The 20,913-nt window shown below is 46.5% G+C and overlaps 1 protein-coding gene across 1 annotated transcript in view; it reads right to left on the reverse strand.

Annotated features, from left to right (window-relative positions):
- Window positions 1–592: 592 nt before the first annotated feature.
- The window catches only part of LOC144731509 (protein ENL-like), a 48,141-nt gene continuing 27,820 nt past the window's right edge, over window positions 593–20,913 (reverse strand). Inside the window, exons 7-11 of the mRNA XM_078612616.1 lie at window positions 18,164–18,227; window positions 16,653–16,740; window positions 15,207–15,282; window positions 7,504–7,575; window positions 593–6,045 (exon numbers count right to left, since the gene is read on the reverse strand). Of these exons, the coding sequence (XP_078468742.1) occupies window positions 5,914–6,045; window positions 7,504–7,575; window positions 15,207–15,282; window positions 16,653–16,740; window positions 18,164–18,227 (432 nt within the window). The 3' untranslated portion in view covers window positions 593–5,913. The remainder of the gene's footprint in view (window positions 6,046–7,503; window positions 7,576–15,206; window positions 15,283–16,652; window positions 16,741–18,163; window positions 18,228–20,913) is intronic.

The raw sequence follows: 20,913 nt of genomic DNA on the forward strand, positions 1-20,913 counted from the left end.
GTTTCGATCGCAACACAACCACAGCAAAAAAACAGCAGTTTTTTCTTGCTGTGGTTGTCTCACCTGATGACGATTGCTTGTGTTGCGATCGAAACATGGTGATCTATTATTTTTCAACCTACGTGACTTTACCGAAAGAACTAAAGAGTCATATCATAACTGATTCGACATCTTTAATCGAACCAACCAAGCGGCTATCCTTTAAACCCTCTGCTGCTAGACCACCCAGATTGTATGACTTACCAAAATTCATAAAGAGGGTACACCCCTTCGTCCCATCTTCTCCACCATTGACTCACCCACCTACAAACTGGCCCGATTTCTGTCTTCGACCCTACAACCATTCACTGGTAAGACCACGTCAGCTGTACCATGGAAGTCCATTTTATCATCGGAGTCCAGTTTATCATGGAAGCTCATTTTGCCAGGTGCACCATTCACACTTGTTCACAATCTCACCACACAGAGGCTGTTTTGGACCACTTTCTTAGAATCATGAATAGAAAATCTTTCGTCTCGAATCGTGACACCGACGCGGCACCATTGACAAACAGGCAAAAACACAAACAAGGCAGACAACGCAGGAAGGGGATGCTGTGATACCACCATTTATAAACAACACGACGCTGCATGTTCCATACATACATTAGTGTATATAGATATACTTTGTTTAAAAAATTAAATCGAATGGTTGTACAACTGTAGGAATAACGACCGCAAAGGATTGTCAAAGAATTGCACTTTTACATTATTTTAAACTTTTCCGTATTTCACACGATCAAATCGAGAACTGAAATTGACCGGCGTTTTAAATGGACCGATCGGCACGGACACGATTGGAATGCTCTGCAGAGACCGTGCGTCTTGGCTGAGGAGGAGAGGTGGTGGTGGTGGTGGCAGCGACGATGATGTGATGGCGGCGGTGATGGCAGTGGTGGGCATCGTGGGGTTAAGGGAGAGACGCAAAACCGGTGTTAAATAAAGTGCCATCGTGACAGGGACGCGCAGACGTACCTAGCAGGAGTCATGGCACACGGAATCACTATTTTTTTTTTTTGCCACGACACTGATGGTGGCATTGACGGCAAAAAACACCTGGGCGCATGCACATCTACTGTACGTCCTCTTAGGGGATATTAAAAAAAATGTACAGCGAACAGCGGTAGCACCCACGCACAGGTGAAATGGAATAAAGTAATGAAGAGATTTACCTCCTGCCGCGTTGCCAAAGGGCGCATCAAATTAAAGAGGGGTGGGAATAAAAGCAAAACCGTTGAGACGTTACAATACCACGTTGATTCATCGCGGCAATCTATTTGCGAAATTCTCTTTGCTTGACAGCCGTAAGTGGCAGGGGGAGGGAGGGGGGGGATATAAATAATGCAACTTCGCTCTGGAAGTCAAGTGTGGCACTAACAGCGAGACGCGTGCCAGGCGCGCGCAAACACGGCAGCGCCCGCGCGCGTTTTCCGGCCAACCCGGACGAAACGCAACGTTTTCCTCTCGTGCTCCCCTTCATTGTCAACGTGTCACCGTGCTGGTGATGGATGGAAGGGCGTACACGTCCGCCGAAACTTCTTTCGCACTGTGCGTAGCCAACCGGGATGAACGGCGCTGGGGCAACTCCACTGCATTATGGGCCAGACCTGTCCCCGGATTTGCGTTCGTTTTCCAAGTTGTGTGTACCTCGTGACGCTCTTCGTTTTGGGCATAATCCGCTATGATAATAATAATTTCGGAATAATTTGAGCTCGTTTAAACTAAGTTCAGAGTTGTTCAGGCATACCTTGAGGCTATAATAAACCTTTATCCCGGTTTTCCCCGCTGTGAGACCGGCTTGTTTAATGCAACAAAACTTTTATTGCAATTTTGTTTTTAATCACACGGTCCGGATAAGTGTTCCTTAATCGTAAAACGTTGAGTCCTTTGTCCACCGCTGGGTGAAGCCTCACATGGTGTCTGTCCGTGGGGTTTGTATAACTACGCAGTGGCGCACAACCAACACATCATCTCGACGCGCTCGTCAACAACACTGCGACTGGCCGCAGTGGCGAGATGTTAACTCCCTCGCCCTGATGTCATGCGAGTTTGACGCCTGCTGTATATTTAAGAGTTTGCATGTTCTCCCCGTGGTCGGGTGGATTTGTCCTCCGGGTTTCCCCCTCCACGTTTAGAAACACGCGCTGAAGAGCATTTGGCTGCTCCAAATTTGGACATAAGCCACTTCGTTTGTGGCGAGGTCGCTTATGAAAAAGTTGGCCTCATGGTAAAAATAAAAATAGTTAAGATTTTTTAATATTTCAACACTGCCACGTCTCGTTACCGAAACGTTGGCAGTTTTATATATTTTTTATTTTTTTTTAAGGCCACAGTGTTATTGACGAGTGTGACGTGGGGGTCCAGAATGTCATGCCACTGATGAGAGCCGTGGCAGGTAGCCAGGTCCATCGCGTAGCACGCGAGCCACGGCACCACCACTCGACCCCCGGCACCACCACTCGACCCCCGGCTTATCACAGCAGATGAGTAGATAAGTGTGCGTGATTATTAAACATCCTTAATGAGTAAGATGAAGAAGACGTCATTAGATCTCACTCCTATGAGCATCATAACACAGTGGGATGCCCCTATTGTAATTCCATCATAGCCAAATTTGAGACTGGTCCTTGTGAAAGGAACGTGGACTTTGTTGCGGCATGGATTCACAGCAGCCAATGGAGACGACGCACCGCCCATTGGCTATTTGTTCATGGAGATTTTCTGCTTATTTTGTCGTGGTACGCGTGGAGCAGTTTCCATTTGTCATAGTTAAGTTAAAAGTAATTCACATGAGCCAGTCACCTAATTGTCTGCAGTAAGGGCGTAACACGAGGAGGGTTGTCAGGGTTTCTCCCGTGCACACAGCGTTGAACCCAGAAATGATACCTTTATACGCGACACCAAACATTAGTAACTCTCAGCTGTGACACAAGTTTCACTTTGAGACGTTGTAAAAATAACGAACCAAGAGAAGACAACAAAAAAAACGTGGAAAAGCAAAATAACAAAACGCATCATTCTGTGGGAAACTTAGAATTCCCCGCCAAGAATCGCTCAGGAACCCCAGAATTCCCAAACACCAAAAAAAATAAACTCGTCTGCACAACAGATCCGTTTGCCCAAAAACACAATGCGCTTGCGGCAACAGACAGCAAAGCTCAGCGAGGCCACGCTTAGCCCGCGGCTACGCGGACAAGCTGGACCGCCCAGCCGTACGCGTGCCTCGGGTTTTGTTTTTGTTTAACATCGTCTTCAGCAGATATAAATTAAACTATGTACACCTTTTGTAGGATCAGCCTCGACTATGCTTCCTACCTGTGGCCATCCCTGCCCACGGCGGGGATGGCGTGGATGGGGACGACATTGTAACGGCGCAACGCCCCCTGCTGCAAGCACGACGGACAGATCTGAGTTCACAAACAACTGCGTAGACTTTCGCCGGCGTGCCGTTAAGCTCTCGGATGCGTTTTCGGTTTGTACCGCGCGAAACTTCCGACATTTTGCTTCACCGGCCGGGAGAGCTTCTTCATTTCAGTTCCAAAAAAAGAGTCGGAACACCGCGACGAACAACACTTGGTCGAACTCGCCTAAGAAACACATCGCAGAGCTGCGACGGCACAACCGTCAAAAGCCCACACAGGAGTACACGTAACTGCCACCCAATTCCACCGCCCATGCATGCGAGCGCTCGCTTCGTTTTCAATTTGGCGCGCGGGGCGCCGGCGAGGGCTTTCCGATCAGCGGAACGCGCGGCACGCCCTGCATTTACGTTGAAACCCACCACCTCCCGAAACTAAGCGAGTCAAATGCGCTGCAGCCTCGTTCGCAGCCGAAAGTGCCAACTCGGGCACTTTGCGGGAGACGCGGACGGGCGACGGCGATTCGTTTCTGGGGCTCGATTTGGAAGGGGCTGGCGGCGCGCCTCTCTCCGTCTCGCACACAGGTCTGCTCCGTATTGCACAGGACAAGGGCGCGCGTGCAGTGCTCCACTCACTGGGCGTTCACCGGTACCCCCCGCGGCAAGGGCAGTGCGGGGGGGGGGGGTTGTGGTGGGGGGGGTGCCTTTCGGAACACATGCCCGCAGCGTTGGCACAGAGCCCTTTAAATAAGTCTACACGATTCAGTTTTCTCTTTGAACGGCGAAAACACAACACGGCTACAGCTGAAATCAAAAGAACCCGACCGCTCGACACGCGCGTCAGAAAATAAATGCGGCCCGCTTTACTTTTACCCGGGGGGGGTGGGGGGGGGGTAGGTGGGGGGGGATCGAGGGTATAGCTGACGAACATGTCGCCCCCCTCGCCCCCGCATGCAGACACGGGCTGTGCAAACCGCACGCACGCACGCACACACACGGCTACAAACATCGTTGACAAAAAAAAAAACGAAACTAAATAAATAAGAGCTCCCCAGCCCGTAGGGGGCTCATCTCACCGCCCGGCTCCGGTTTTGAAGAGGAAATAAAAAAAAAACTTTTCACCCCATCACCTTGTCCGCACGGAGGTGACGCGTTGCAGGCGACCGGGCGACTGGAAAAACGGAGGGGGGGGCGATCGCTGTGAACATTGCAATGCTGGTGGTAGTTACTTCGCAGGAGCTTCTGCCAACATGGCAAATTAAACTCTTCGCCTCACCTCGTCCCGCACGCAGGTGACGCGTTGCGGGCTACCCGGCAATTTGGAAGGCGACCGCTATTAACTCACCTAAACATACTCTTATGTTACCAGGCAAGGCCCACTGAGCTGTGTAGCTATTGTTCAGAAGCGACCTGGCCACAAATGATGGCTCAACCAAGTGGCTTGTCATCACGTGGGAATTTATAGCAGCCAAATATTCTAAACTCACGTTCGCAAATCTGTAGGGAAAAACTGGAGAGGAGACCAAGAGAAAAATCCACACGATTACCAACATACTGCTGGCAGAAGTCACTTCACCAGAGCTTCTGCTACCAGATGGTAGCATGAGAAGCAGCGTGTAACAGCCGGTTATTGTGCGGATCTTGGGGGCAATTTGGTCATACTTCACGACGCTGATCCAGCGTCGTTTGCAGAAGGCGGGCGGCGCGTAGAGGCGAGAGCACGAAAGTACAGTTCGACGCATTTTGCCGCACTGCCCTTTTTAGACCGCTGTCGGGCAGCCACGCAGACGCCTACAACAACCCGTTGTGCATGGTGGTCACCCGCCCAAGCACGACGATCCAGGCTCAACCCGACATCGATTTGGTCATCGGTGGAAGTGTATCGTGTGCACAGCTCCACCCTTGCTTATTCGTAGCATTCTTAACATCCTAACGCTCGCTCTCTCTCCCATGCTGCCATCTGGTGGCAGCAGCTTCTACGAAGTAACTCCCGCCAGCATTGCAAGTGTTCTATTAAACCGCCTGCGCGCACCGTTTGAGACCCCAAGAGCCAAAGGCAGAATTGTATTCGTTTCTAAAACCGGAACCAAGAGTGGTAATTTGTACCCCAATTTCCAGCGGCACATCCGAGCCGAGCCAGCGCGCGGGGGGGGGGGGGGGCCCTCACGGCACGGGAAGGCTTTCCACCGGCAATTTGGCGCACCGAGCCATGAGCGAACTGCGACACGCTAGCCTCGGGACATCTGGATCAGGCTCGGGGGGTGGCCAAGCGGGGCCAGGTTCAGCGTTAGGTGAGCCGGTACACGCTGCGAGGTCACGGCGGCATTTACAAAGCGTGTCTTGTACGCGACGCAAGATGCGCGGCTCGGATTCTGCAGTGGAAAAATGACCTGGTGCCTCGTGAGCCACGGACAGGGCTGGCTCGGTTGCCCAGTGGAACAGAGGCAACGGTGACCTCGCGGGGCGGCCTCACGCGGGCGAGGGAGCGGGAGGGGTCAGAGTGGGGGGGTCGAGGGTCACACGGCCTCGGTGGGACCCAAGTAGCTCTGCAGCTTGCGCACGATGGCCTGGTCGAGGGAGAAGAGGTCGAAGTCGAAGGTGGTGCTCGTCACCTGGAAGTGTCCCGTCTCTTCGATGAGATTCACCACCTGTGGCGCCCCACGCAAAGACAAAGATCGCCGGTATAGCCTCATCAGACTGTTGGGGAAAGTTCTGTTAGCGAGCACTTATGAAGGCTGGCACAGCACACGAGGAGATGGGTGGCCAACACCATGCCCGGCCACCTTTGTCTCCCCAGTGGTGATGTTTACACACCATACACCAGGAACACATTTGAGGCCGAGTTGACCTAGGGGAGGCCCGTGATCGGTTTAAATAATCGTCATTGGTGTTGGCCGTGAGCGGGAATCGAACTCGGGTTGCCGGGTTCATAGTGCCGCACGTTAACCGCGACCCTCACACTCCCCACAGTCAACATCATCATCAGCCGTGCTCTGTCAACTAGTGGATGAACACTTCCCCAAGTCATCGGTGTCTCTCACAATCTCGCAATGCAACAATCCATCTAGCTCCAGGTGATCTCGCCGCTCAATCTCCGCAGTGATCGGACTGTTTAAAACTACTTCACATCCGTGAAAAAGAGATTCATTGCTCATCGGATTCCTGCAGTTTAATGATTCTGATTTCGCATAATGTATCAAACAAATGAGTATTGGCGGTTGTATACAAGCACAAAACAAAATATCCGCCCACTTTCATCATTAACACTGCCACTGCCGGTTTTGTTATATAAGTTTTGTCACTAATTCTGTACTCGGGTCGGCATCTGCTAGACAGACGGACGACCACGCGGAGCTGAGAACAAACAGGCTATGGGCATCGTATTGACCGTTAAGAAAAGTGTGTCCAAGCAGGCCACGCCACTCCAAGTGACGACAGCCGATGGGTCGAGGCCAACGACAAACACCGAAGATGCTGCATAAAGCGTTAAGGTCTAGCCGTGCGGGTGCTCACACTCGAGCAAACTCGCTGGTATTTGGTCTACTCTTCTGCGTTGACCAGGCGTGATAGGTGGACGAACCCACACTTTACCTCGCCGCACGTGGCTTGCCAATCGACTAACTGTGGTGAACTCATTCATACTGGGCAGAGTTGGGCGGGGTCGGGGGGGATTTCAGAAAGTCACCCCACGGATCGTTCAACTATTTCAAACTATTCAACTATTGTTTATTATACCACGCACCACACTGAGCTATACGGCTCTTTTTCAGAAGCGACCTGGCCACAAAAGATAGCTCAATTATCACGTGGAAATTCATAGCAGCCAAATACCCTAAATGCATGTCGATTCTAAATGTTGAGGGATAAACCGGAGGACCCGGAAAATAATCCACGCAACCACGGAGAAAACATGCAAACTACAAAAATATAGAGGAGTCAGGGTCGGGATCGAACCCACATCCTCCTGAATACCAGGCGAGGTAGTTAACATCTCATAGCCACCATGGCGCACATCCAGTGTGCTGACCATTACGACGGCAGCTCTTGAAGGCGCCGCATCTGCAGGTTAATTGCCGACGAACGAGGGGACCGAGCGGAGGATTTACCTGCTGTAGGGTGCTCCTCTCACGCAGCATCATGAGCCTGCGGTGCAGCCGTACCAGCTCCTCCATGTAGGCCTGCAAGCAGCCGCGACGGCGGTCAGGGAGGACAGACGGCGGCGGACGTGACGATCGGCTCGTGCACGACACGCTCGTACAATAATACAAATAAAACAATCTGTGACGTTTTGATTTAAAGCTTTGTGACTGCAGGGATTCATATTCGTGGTTCTTTCGGTAAAGTCACGTAGAAGGGAAACAATAAAACAATATGAATATAAAACAATAAAAATTCTCACGACGTTTCGACTGCAACACAAGCAATCGTCATCAGGTGTGAAATGCACAGCAAGAAAATCTGTAACGCGAATACATTTCGCGATTTGCTCATCAAGCGCCACAGGCCTAAGCTAAATGACACTTTGTGGCTGCTGCGATGTTGTTCTCAGTCGCTCATCATCTCTATTTTCTTCTTCTTTCCCCACGCACCTCCGATTCCCCCCCCGCCCCGCACCTCCGATTAGCAGGTTTGGCTACGTGCGGTGCGAAAGAAGCTCAAACCTTACAAGAAGACAGCAACACGAACAATTAACGTCGCTCATCTTGTAGTTCGGGTTTGTCTGTCCAACACGAGTTTGAGACTTCATGAATGACAAAGTCAAGCTACCCTGGTGGCTCAGGGCTGATATGATGTACTATAAACTATTTTAAATTTTACCAGGTAAGGCCCACTGAGCTACTTGGCTCTTTTTCCAAAGCGACTTGGCCACAAATGATAGCTCAATGAAGTAGCTTATCACGTGGAAATATAAAGCTGCCAAATACTCTAAAAGCAATGCCGATTCTACACGTGGAAGGAAAAACTGGGGGACTCGGAGAAAAACCACACGACCGTGGGGAGAGATACATGCAAACTCCAAATATACAGGCGTCAGGGTCGGGATCGAGCCCACGACCTCGTGTAGACCAGGCAAGGTAGTTAACATCGTGGTGGCACCACCGCTCAGTGAGAGCACCGAGCCGGCAAAACAAAGATCTTGGGTTCAAATCTCAGATTCAGACAAAAAGCTTTTGGATGTTGGGCCAATTCCATTCATGAAGCATTTGGCACGTACTGTGAGTAAAATTTAGAAACCAACTTAACTGACTGCCGGAAATTGTTTGAAAACAAAAAAGTATACACTTTATCCTGTGCAGAACACTAATATCTTAGAAATAGTTTGCCAAAACAAAACAGTAAATTACTCCTAGTAATTCAAATAACCATTTCACAATGTTTCAATGGTTATTTCATAAACTGCGTGCCATCACCAGACAAATATTACTCTTATGCTGCTAGTAGCCTTGAATTTAAATCTATCAAACATAACCTTGAACTGGAATATGTCACGGCTCCAAATCTCTTATCCACTGCCTGATTTACTGAATCAATTGTTAAATTCACACATATTTACAGCTGCCTGGAAACTGGCAAAGGTGATTCTCAGTTTTAAATTTGGAGAGAAATTTACAATGTTTAACTATCGGCCAATATCACTGTGTTGTCTAAAGTCTTCAAGATGTTTGTAAATTACAATAGAATGGACTTCTACACTCAAGTGTTCCTTTCTAAATCAGTTTAGGTCCGGCTATCGCCCAAAGCAATCTGCAATAACCACCCTGCTGAAAGTTACGTATGATATATATATAGTGTGCTATGGACCAAGGTCAGATTAGCGGAGAAATCTTTATAGATGCCAGTAAGACTTGTGATAATGCGGATCGAATGCCGCGGCACTACACAACTAGAATCCTCCGGACTAGGTCCCGATGCATTTAGTGAAGGTTAAAGTCCGACCTCACTGGCAGGCGGTTATTTGTTTCCATAAATTAACAAAAAAGAAGATTGCCAGGCATCTAGAATGTGTGTTCCTCTTATGGATAATCTAGGCCAGAGGAAGTGACTTCAAATTAGTTCTGAAATCACAAATGGGGCTTCCCCAGGGCTCTATACTTGGGCCCCTGTTGGTCTCAATTCTCACCACACACCGAAAACATGCATATATTTCAATATTAATCAGTATGCTAATGATACAATCCTCTACTATAGCGTGAAAGCAGTTACTTAACTGACCGTCGAAATCCATAGATATTTTAATAATGTACAAAAGTGGTTCAGAATAACAATCTAATGATCAATGGCAAGAAAACACGAAGATACTGACTTCACACGCACACAAAAAACATCGGATTATATCAGATGTAAGTTTTCATTTAATTAGCTTATCTGGCTCTGAGAATGAACAAATGAAAATATTTGATTGCTAGGCACCTAAATTTCGATTTAAAGCTTTCGTGACTGCAGGGATTCATCTTCTTGGTTCTTTCGGTAAAGTCACGTAGAAGGGAAATAATAAAATAATAAAAATAAAACATAATAAAATACAATTCTCACGACGTTTCGGCCACAACGCAAGCAGCCATCCTCTTTCCGACAGACCTGTTCTTCACCTGAGGACGGCTGCTTGCGTTGTTGCCGAAACGTCGTGAGAATTGTATTTTATTATTTCCCTTCTACGTGACTTTACTGCTAGGCACCTACCATGTCTATTGCTGAAATGGATAATCTAGGCCAGAGGAAGTGACTTTATGCGAGTTCTGTGATGTCACCTTAGGCACTAATCCTCTGATGGCCCCGCTGCGGGAGGCCTGAATGGGAATATATTTTAAAAGAGGTCACCACTGAGATCCCTGGATTTTAAATTGGTTTAGACCGGGCTTTCAAGTGCAGCGAGTTGATTGGTTTCAGCCCAGTAACCAAATAACCCCATACAATTAAATAAAAATTTGGTTTTCACGTTCATTTGATGAAGATTTATTTTGTGGCAGGGAGTGTTATAAAACGGTCCCCCGTATGTGTTGATGAAAAAGGTCACTTGAAGGGATACCAGAAGTAGTTCTCTCATATCTCCTTATATGGGCTGTTCTCTAATATGCGGGGGGGGGGGGGGAGTGAGTCATTGCTCTGGTGGGCGAGAGTTCTGAAAGGATACATCGTTTCAAGGAATGGCAAATATAGATCAATTTGAATAAACTTGGGAAAAAAGGACAGTTGAACAGATTAATTCACTGCTCAAAAATAACTGGAAATGTCTGACCAACAGGGTTGTAATACCTTCAAATATCCCATATATGCAATAACTATCGATTGTGCACAGCATGTTATTCACCGGGTCATGGCATGGCATTTGAAGTAATTTAATTTAATTCATCGTTGTCTTACGCTATATTAATTTTCCCTGGGACTGCGGGTCACATGCGCTATTACTCTACCTGTGTACATGACCACGGCTTTGGATCAGCTGTCGTAGTAAAGGTGGACAGTGTTATTCATCTTCTTGGTTCTTTCGGTAAAGTCACGTAGAATGGAAATAATAAAACATAATAAAATATTTCTCACGACGTTTCGGCCACAACGCAAGCAGCCGTCCTCAGGTGGAGAACAGGTCTGTCGAGAAGACAGTCTGAGAATTATTTTATTATGTTTTATTTTTATTATTTTATTATTTACATTCTACGTGACTTTACCGAAAGAACCAAGAAGATGAATCCCTGCAGTCACGAAAGCTTTAAATCGAAATGTAGTGTTATTCATATAAATACGTGGTGCATCTATCATCAAAATAGACGACACATTGGGTACCACGTTGCAAACTACGCAGGTCAGTTGATGGTATAAATGCCAATGTACGGCACTTTGGGTGCCTTGCATATCTGATCCACATTTTAAATTCTCAAATTCACTTTTTATATTAAATTATCGTCTCTCCCAGTGTTATTCACGATTGTGCTATTGGCATCGTGTGATGGGACCTACAATGTCCATTTGAAACTCTGGCGGAGTCGTGCCCCACCCCCCTTAACAGAGAACAGCATAAATTTCAATTTAAAGCTTTCGTGACTGCAGGGATTCATCTTCTTGGTTCTTTCGGTCAAGTCTCGTAGAATGGAAACAATAAAATAATAAAAATAAAACATAATAAAATTATTCTCACGACGTTTCGGCCACAACGCAAGTAGCCGAGTAGCCGAAACGTCGTGAGAATTATTTTATTTGTCGATTTAAGCTTTCGTGACTGCAGGGATTCATCTTCTTGGTTCTTTTGGTAAAGTCACGTAGAATGGAAATAATAAAATAATTTTTTTTTTAATTCTCTGTCATTCAGACTCTGTCTCCTCGACAGACCTGTTCTCCACCTGAGGACGGCTACTTGCGTTGTGGCCGAAACGTCGTGAGAATTATTTTATAATGTTTTATTTTTATTATTTCCATTCTACGTGACTTTACCGAAAGAACCAAGAAGAGAACAGCATGTGAAAGGAGACAATTCCGGCATTCCTTCTGAGATCCCGTCAAAGTGATCTCTTATTCAATCTCGGGTCACTGTACTTTTCAATGCAGCCCTGCTCTCCAAGTGATGCTCAGTGCATGACAATTTTTTGTAATTCTCACAGTTGCAATTTTTTTTTACTAGATTGAACTGTGAAAAAATAAAAACCAATGATGTTGTTTTCATGCAATCATCAGCCAGCAGGCCGAGACCATAAAACTCAAGACACATGGTTTAATTATGGGTGGCTCCACAGATTAGAACACAGGCTCTCTCTCTCTTAGTACAGCCAGCTCAGTGAGTGATCTGACCTCCACAGTAACCCGGGCCAGATTGAAAAACATTTTCCTTACTTTAGATAAGTAAACAATGGAAAAAAACCGCTGACAATATCCACCATTGTTATGCAAGTTTACACAACAGAGCTTGTAACATCCCCGTAGTAATGCTGTACACATTGTGCGTAGCGCACCCAAACTCTCCGTCAAGCGCTAGAAAAGACACAAGCAACAGATAAACACAATTAGAGACGCATGATGAGGAATCGACCCAGGGATCAATACGAATTCCCTCCCCGCTCTTGTTTAATTCACTCTTCCCCCAAGTCCCTAGGGCCAGACCCATGCTCCATCCTTCCATTGTGAGTCACAGTGCAGTCAGGACTAGTCCACCTCCGCGAGCCGTGGTTAGGTCAAACCTCACGCTGAACAGACGCGGTGAATAGAACCGTACAAATCGTCAATCATTCGCATCAACCGGTGTGTTCTTAGATGGGTGGCGGCACACAGGAAGGGAGCACGTGTAAATGTGTGCTTTTTTTATAGTCTATATATTTTTGGTCAGGGCTCACTTTGCCAATGACATATCTCAATAAATAAGGGTCATTGGCCTGAAACGTCACCTATTATATAGTTTTGCCTTTTACGGCCAAGTTTTTAATGTATGTATGTTGAACGTCTACGTAGCCAACCGAGCTAATCGGTGTTGGAGGTGTTGAAGGTGTTGAGTTTTTATTTAATATCTCAATGGACTATCAGAGTCCAAAAATTCCTGCCCACGATCACAAATCCGCATGAATGCACCCCAGTCTTGTCAGATCTCAGAAGCTACACAGGGTTGAGCTTGGTTAGTACTTGCATGGGAGACTGCCTGTGCATGCCAGGTGTGGTAGGTTTGGGCTGCAAAATGAACAAGATAAACAACACAGCATTGGATTCTTGAATCTATCTGTGTTGGGTTTCCTACCATGTGCCAAACATTAACGGAAGAAACCACGGCAATGGAAAACGCCTTGAGACGTGGTAAGGATTTCCTGTGTAAATTTAGGGCATTGTTTATATACCCCTATAATATCGGCACATCAAATAGCAATACTTATGCATGTTGATGCTACTAAAACCCCAAAATTGTAAAAAAAAAAAAAATCTTAAATCAGGAATCTTTACTTATAGGAATCTGATGAGCTATGAAGCTTTTTTTCACAGATGTCCAGTCGGGGCGGGTCAGAAAGTTACAACAACAAAAATACGAAAACACGATAGTAGTGCAAAGTAAAGGAAATGCAAGCAAATCACACAAAAGAGTCATAATTAAAAAAAGGTTACTCGTTCCTACAATAATAATTTGAATTTAATATAGCCGCTAACATTATAGCATGTAATTATGTTGTACAAGACAGCCATGTACAGTTAACTCTAGATTATCTGTGGGCAGATTATAATCAGATTATAATCACAGATGGTAGGAAACCCAACAGATAGATTCAGATTATAATCTGCCCACAGATTATAATCTGTGTTATGGATTAACAGAGCTTACACAAAATACAAAAGAAGGATTTTTGTACACATGCTGTTTTGAATATGAGCTGCTCCTCACTCGTAGAGGGTCCATGACTGAGTGCACACGTGACAGCAAACACATCGGCAAGTAAAACTTGATTACTTTCAAAAGCCATGAAAACATATGGCACAATCTATCTATTCGCACACAGTCTTTGTGGGTGAGTAATACAGACATTTGTATAGCCTGATTTACATGTGCTTTGTCTTATCCACGGTCATTTTATCTGGGCCACCACCCACTCTTTCCAATTACCCCTCCCCCCCACCCCGTATAAACAAAAGTTGACTGTAAACGTAAGCAGCTCATTCAGAAGAAAAAAATCTTACTAAATCCAAATAAACACATGGGCTTGGGTGGATTGAGCAGTGGGCCCTGTGTAAAGCAGTTTCAACCACGTGACCCCAGCGAGACTTTAATTTAATCTGTCACGAGTGAGGAAACAGGTTATGCAACCAGGAATGAAGGAGGGGATGAAATCCTGACCCAGAAGTCGAAATTCCATGTTCCAATTTGTAGGGACAATTTTTTTCCACGGGATATTCATAATTATATATTTATGCGACGGGAGTAGTCCAAGCCATCCGGCCATCTCTAAAGGTTTTTGTGTAGACACCGGTCGGAACCACGAAAAACAACAACCGCCATTCGCCACTAAGTGGCGGTGAAGTCAGCATGGTGCTTGTGCCAGGCAATGTGCACTGTAAGGCCACGTGAAGTGTCGAACGCCTCCGCTGCCAGGAGGTCACGGGACAGACCCAGGTGCCATGGGTTGCCTGACTGAGATGACTGGCAGAATACCTCATCAGCCACATCTCATCTGTTGTCAACACAGAAGCCCCATGTAAGCACGGATAAGTCTTGCTAGCGTGTGGACATCGGGTGTTGGAGCTTTTCCGCAGAACTACGTTGTAGGCAGCAGAGGGGAGTGCAGCCAAAAATCTTGTTGTACTGTACATCTATGATCCCTTCACCAACCGGTGGTGCTGACCAGCGAGGTGAAATATCCTCATATAAGCCCCTTGGCCTGCCTGGCATGGGGGGGGGGGGGGGCCCTCCATCCAGCGGTGGATTGACGAGCGCACGTTAGTGGAACTGTGCAGAGTGCGCGCAAATAATTGCGTGCAGCTATGAAAGAAGAAGCACCTTGCATGCATTTGGTTAATAAAAAATAAACCCGCAACAGTGATTTAGAGGACGCACAGTGGCTGTGAGATTGGTATTTTTCATTTCTAATTACACCGCGTAATTGTAATTTTAGATCCCAACTTGTATACATCATCCCTATCCAGCAGTGGACTGACAACGGGGTTGTACACGTACGAGCTTGGCAGCGATGAAAAAAAGCCCGCCGTATGATGAGCACGGAAAAAACCTGGGCTTTGTCTCGGCGAGGATTCATCGGTGAGCTGAGAGGAAGGGGAAAGTGAGCTGAGCGGAGGTGGAAGGTGAGCTGAGCGGAGGGGTCTGCGTGGGGAGAGGAGGAGGGGACGGTACCTTGTTGGCGTGGCGGAGGATGGGCGGTGCGGGCGACGCGTCTGAGCTGTGCTCGCTGTCGCTGAGCTCGCTGGACCTGCAGAACGTCCGCACGGCCACCCGTTACGCACTCGAGATCAGCGAGTGCTTCAATGCCGTCTACACTCTGAGACCCGGGCTCAAGCGACCGGGCTCTCGCTTGCTCACGCAATCGCGTAAAGCTCTTTCGCCTTTACGGACGATCGCATTTTCACTAAATCACCAGCAGAATTGTGCCAGATCTCGTCAGATCTCCGAAGCTAAGCAGGTTTGAGCCTGGAGAGTGGGTGAGCACTGCGCATGCTAAGTTGTCATAGACTGCTGCATGGCTAAGTGGTGGACAGCAGAGGGACGTGCTGTAAAATCCTTCAGAACTTTACCAAATGCGACCCGACTGGTCCGGTGAAATCAGCCCTGTGACCCGCATCGATGTAGGGAAGCCCTCATCCAGCAGCGGATCGACAAATGGGCTAAGCATATGCATATCATTTCAATATATGCGAATCATATGTAAATTGTATGCAAGCGTTCTATTTGGTCTAATGGCGCAATCAAAAGCTACGGAAGGCGAAAGGGTACAGACTCGGCAGTGAAAACTGAACAATAAATGTTTCATTCTTGAATTGAACTGGGAAGAGTGACGATTAACTGAATCATCATGTGGGGGAGGGAGTAAATGGCTAGTTTCCTCGGCCTTACTACCTCTGATCACATTCCCGTGACAGCAGCTCCCCTATCACGCCGCTATGCACACCCTCAAAAGTTTTTTTATTGCCTATGGTCTGTACCGGAGGCCGGATCGCTAGTGCCGTGCACATGTTAGCAAACTGAGCCAACCGTGTCAAAATTCTGGCTTTGCATCCCAGGCTCTTGCGTGAGATTTACATCAGGCTGTCAAATTGACTCCATCGAGCGTTGCATCAGGTCAACCCGGTCTCTTAATAAAACCAATCCATGCACCCCTGTTAAATCAAACCATCACGATCAAATGATCAGCATGCTTCGAATGTGCCGCATTGTTTTAGTGCAAGAATATCATGAAAGTGCTACGTTTCACAGATGGGTACAGTTTGCCCATCGGGGAAAATTCTGCTGTGTTGTTTTCAAGATAGTAATTTCAATTACGTAACTTGGGAGTATATTTCAAATGTGTACATTCTAGACGTGGTTCCGGCACACAGACTAACCGCTTACAAATAATGTCACGGGATCTTTGGCTTGCACCGTGAAGCGGACTGCATGTATTTATGCTTGATACACCCGTAGTGTTAACCAGGGTGGCCTGCCGGAATTCGAGCCACAAACTTCTGCAACAAACGGCAAAACGTGCTCCTGCTTGGCCATTTCACTTGCCCAACAGCTTGCCTGGCACGGGTTTCTCTGGAACGCACAGAGTGGATGGATTGCGATGGTCGTGGGCAGTGGCACCTGGAACTTTTAGGCGCGGAGGGCGGCTCCTGTTCGTCCTCGCTGGGGCTGACGCTGAGTGGCTCCGGAAACGAACGCTCTGACTGGGCTGAAATTGGGGTGGACGGAGGGCAATACGTGAGGGGGGGGGGGGAGGATGATAGGGCAGCGGTTTTTGGCAAACCATCGAACAAAGACGGTCACTGCCTCGCGCACTTTCAGATGCACTTCTGCGGCCGTCTGGAACGCTCTTCCTTCCGATATTAGGAAGCCACTTGAGTTATATGCACTTTTAAATCATCATCTAGATTGAAAACTAATTTCCTTAGAACTGATTTTTGTGTTTAGTTTTGTTGTCCTTCCCCCACACCTCCGATTATCGCGGTTGGTTACATTCGGTGCGAAAGAAGTTCAACGTACATACATATACAAGCAGGATATCCGAGGGTGACTGTGGGCAGTGGACGGTGAACTGAGGCAAGAGAGAGTCATGTGAACGCAGTGGGAGGAGGCAATTTAAGAAATCCAACTTGTACGTTTCGTGATAACAACAATATAAAAGGGCTGAAAGGAAATTGAGGCGTTTATCGCCAGAAAGGAAATTACATTTGTCCATTGAGCTACAGTTATTAAAGACGAGCGTTTACCGATTTCAACATTGTATGTGCAGGTCGGTGTATGAACAAGTATGGATATGAAATGTAAAGTGCATGCGAGTATATAGATTTTACCACGTAAGGCCCACTGAGCAGCCTGGCCACAAAAGATTGCTCAAACAAGTGGCTTATCATGTGGAAATTTAGAGCATGTTTTAAATGCGGAGGGAAAAACCGGAGGGCCCAGAGAAAAATCCACGCGACCACGGGGAGAACATGCAAACTCGAAATATACAGTCGTCAGGGTCAGGATCGAACCCATGACCTCCTGTATACCAAGCGAGGTTGTTAACATCTCGCCTCCACCGGCACCCATATGAAGGCACGGTCGCGTGTGGGTAGGTATATTGTGATTTTTGTGTGCGGGGAGTAAGGTGCGGTGTATGCAGGCGGCATGTATGTGTGCGTACATTGCAGGTATGTGGTAAGGTGCAGTGTGAGATCTACATAGACGGAGGTAGGTGCATCTAAGTGTATTTTGATGCGTGTAGGAATATTTAGGTATATGCGGGGATATTCCGCTGCAGACAGATATATGTAGATGACGAGGGTATATTCATACGTATTAAACATATACATACGTATTTGCAAGTGTATACAGATATACGTAGGTGTATGCAGACGTACGCATGAAGTTAATTTTGTTTAAGCAGGTGAGAACTCAAGGTACGAGAAAAGTGACGTGGGTTACCGCAACGACAAACACTAAAATAAACAAATAGCAAACGTGGCAAACACAACTGCGCCAACATGAGCAATATAAAACATTGCGCAAACGAAAATCGATGTTCAACAAAACATTCCCAGCGCAAGTTGGCTAGGGAAGATGATGTCTCCGTTGATCCAAGTAGGGTAGCAAACAAGGTGCGGTTTTACCTGGTTCAGGAGCAGCTCCATGCGAAATGGAGGACGCCCCACTCGCTACGCTCGCAGGCCTTTCCTACAACACAACGGTGAGAATTACACCACAGCACTCGCTCTGTGTTACTACACAGCACTCACTCTGTGTTACTACACAACACTCACTCTATATTCTTGGTTCTTTCGGTAAAGTCACGTAGAAGGGAAATAATAAAATAATATAAATATAAAATAATATAAATATAAAACAATAAAAATTCTCACGACGTTTCGACTGCAACACAAGCAATCGTCATCAGGTGTCAAATCCACTCTGCGTTACTACACAACACTCACTCTGTGTTACTACACAGCACTCACTCTGCGTTACTACACAACACTCACTCTGTGTTACTACACAACACTCACTCTGTGTTACTACACAACACTCACTCTGTGTTACTATACAATACTCACTCTGTGTTACTACACAACACTCACTCTGTGTTACTACACAACACTCACTCTGTGTTACTACACAACACTCACTCTGTGTTACTACACAACACTCACTCTGTGTTACTACACAAGACTCTGTGTTACTACACAACACTCACTCTGTTACTACACAACACTCACTCTGTGTTACTACACAAGACTCTGTGTTACTACACAAGACTCTGTTGCTACACAACGCTCACTCTGTTACTACAACACTCTGTATTACTACACAAGACGCGGGTTAGCATTACCACATCACGCCCGCTTCAACACGACACTCACTCGGCATGACGGTACAGCACTCTCAGCATTACCTTCACGCTCTCAGTAATACCGTCATACGTGCGCGTAGTACCTAATCGCTGTGATCAGCTGCGACACTGTGAAGCAGGCAGTGTGTATTTTATGCTTAATACACCATCGGAATTAACCAGGGCAGCCTGTCGGAATAGAACCACAAACTTCTGCAACGAGTGGTGAAAGTGCTTCCCTTTGGCCAGGTCAACCATCCTATTCGTCCAGCCATATGAAAGACGATGACCGGATGGTACCTAATTTATCCACCCTGGTGGATTGTTGATGGTGGGATGAGTCGACCACAAACAATATTTGAATGAATGCCTTTAACGTCGGCAGTGTGATTACGTACAAACTAACTGGGACATATCATGGATATAAGATGCATGAACACGTACGGGACAAAGACTGGAACTTCTAATCTTAAACGTCCCCGGGAAGACTTGCAGATTTCTCAGGCCAGCTATCTTGAAAAGAGGACGATCCTGGAAAATTCCGGAGCAGTTGGCGGCCTGAAGCTTGATGCTCTCGCAAATAAGTTATCCAAACTCATTGCCAATCTTCTTGGTTCTTTCGGTAAAGTCACGTAGAAGGGAAGTAATAAAATAATAAAAATAAAACATAATAAAACAATTCTCACGACGTTTCGGCTACAACGCAAGCAGCCGTCTTCAGGTGAAGAATGAAACACTGCCAAGCTAGGAGCTTATATATAAGCTGAGTTGGAGGTGGAAGAAGAAGAGAGCCTTGACAAAAGAATGTGCATATCAAGAGGAATTTAGCATATTCATGGGAAATGCGTAGGAGGTGGGCGGGGGGGTTTCAAAGTCATATTATGCCCATGCATTATGCAGGATCAGCAGCACCAAAGGGAGGGGGGGGGGGGTAGCATTAACAAAGGGAGGGCATGTTAATAGTATGTAGAAGCAATGAAATATTACGGCGTATTTTTGTGTTACCTATCGTATGATAAAACACAGATGAGCAGACATTGTAGCAATGACTCCAACTCTTAATTTTTTTTTTAACTGTTCAGCATATGATTGGCATGGTTGGCTACATACGGTGCAAAACAAGTGAAACATACATACATATACCAATTCACGCACACCAGACATGAAATATATAAATGACAACAAGTAAATAAATATTCAAACGAAACTCATTTCGAGCAGGCTATTCCTTTCGGTCCTTTCGACGAGTTTTTTCTGCTCCCCTTTGAATTCTCAAAACTCGAGGCTGCACAGCGCAGTGAGGGACGTGGGATTTACTCTTTCCCACAAACTTTGTAGACTTTAAACGGTTATCAAAGCTGCGCTTACGACCAATCGAGAGAGCCAGTATTTCCTTTCCACCACCAGGGCAGCATGACCCAGACTTGGAAGCCACTTCACTTTGCATGTCACAGATGGATGACAGATACTCATACTCCAGCACCTGAGATATAAATTCAGTCAAAATTTAGGGGGCCACTTTTCATTACGTTTTTTTTTTAAACGCTTTTATACAAAAAATGAATGTGGGAGTATCATTATTTTCACTCTGCCACGTACGCACACCACCCCATGACCTCTCGACCTGCTTCAGACCCGCCCCCCTGGCCTCTTAATTTAAACGTTTGTCTGGATCAAAGCGAGGTGTGCAATATCAATCAACATGTTTGGCTCTGTCAATAGAATTGTGAGGAGCACAAGGTGTTTTGAAGACGGACCGAGAGATATTATGTCACTTGGGCTTCAGTGAAATGATGTGTTGTTTCATGGCAATTGTCGGTGCACTCTACGTAATCAAGATCAACATTTGCTGGGTAATAAACATTTATTTCACTGTCGCATTCCTGACTACTCCGTACTGTAATACATCTCAAGACTAATTGCATATTTAGTAACGTAGGCTACCTGTGTAATGCAGAGGCAGATTGCTTTAGCTTACCGGAAAACACCGAAGCCAATCTGTCATTTCATATCTGTTTCTAATCAGCCAATTCA

This window comes from Lampetra planeri, chromosome 39 (genome assembly GCF_965212315.1).
Source record: "Lampetra planeri chromosome 39, kcLamPlan1.2.h2, whole genome shotgun sequence".
Taxonomy (NCBI): Eukaryota; Metazoa; Chordata; class Hyperoartia; order Petromyzontiformes; family Petromyzontidae; genus Lampetra; species Lampetra planeri.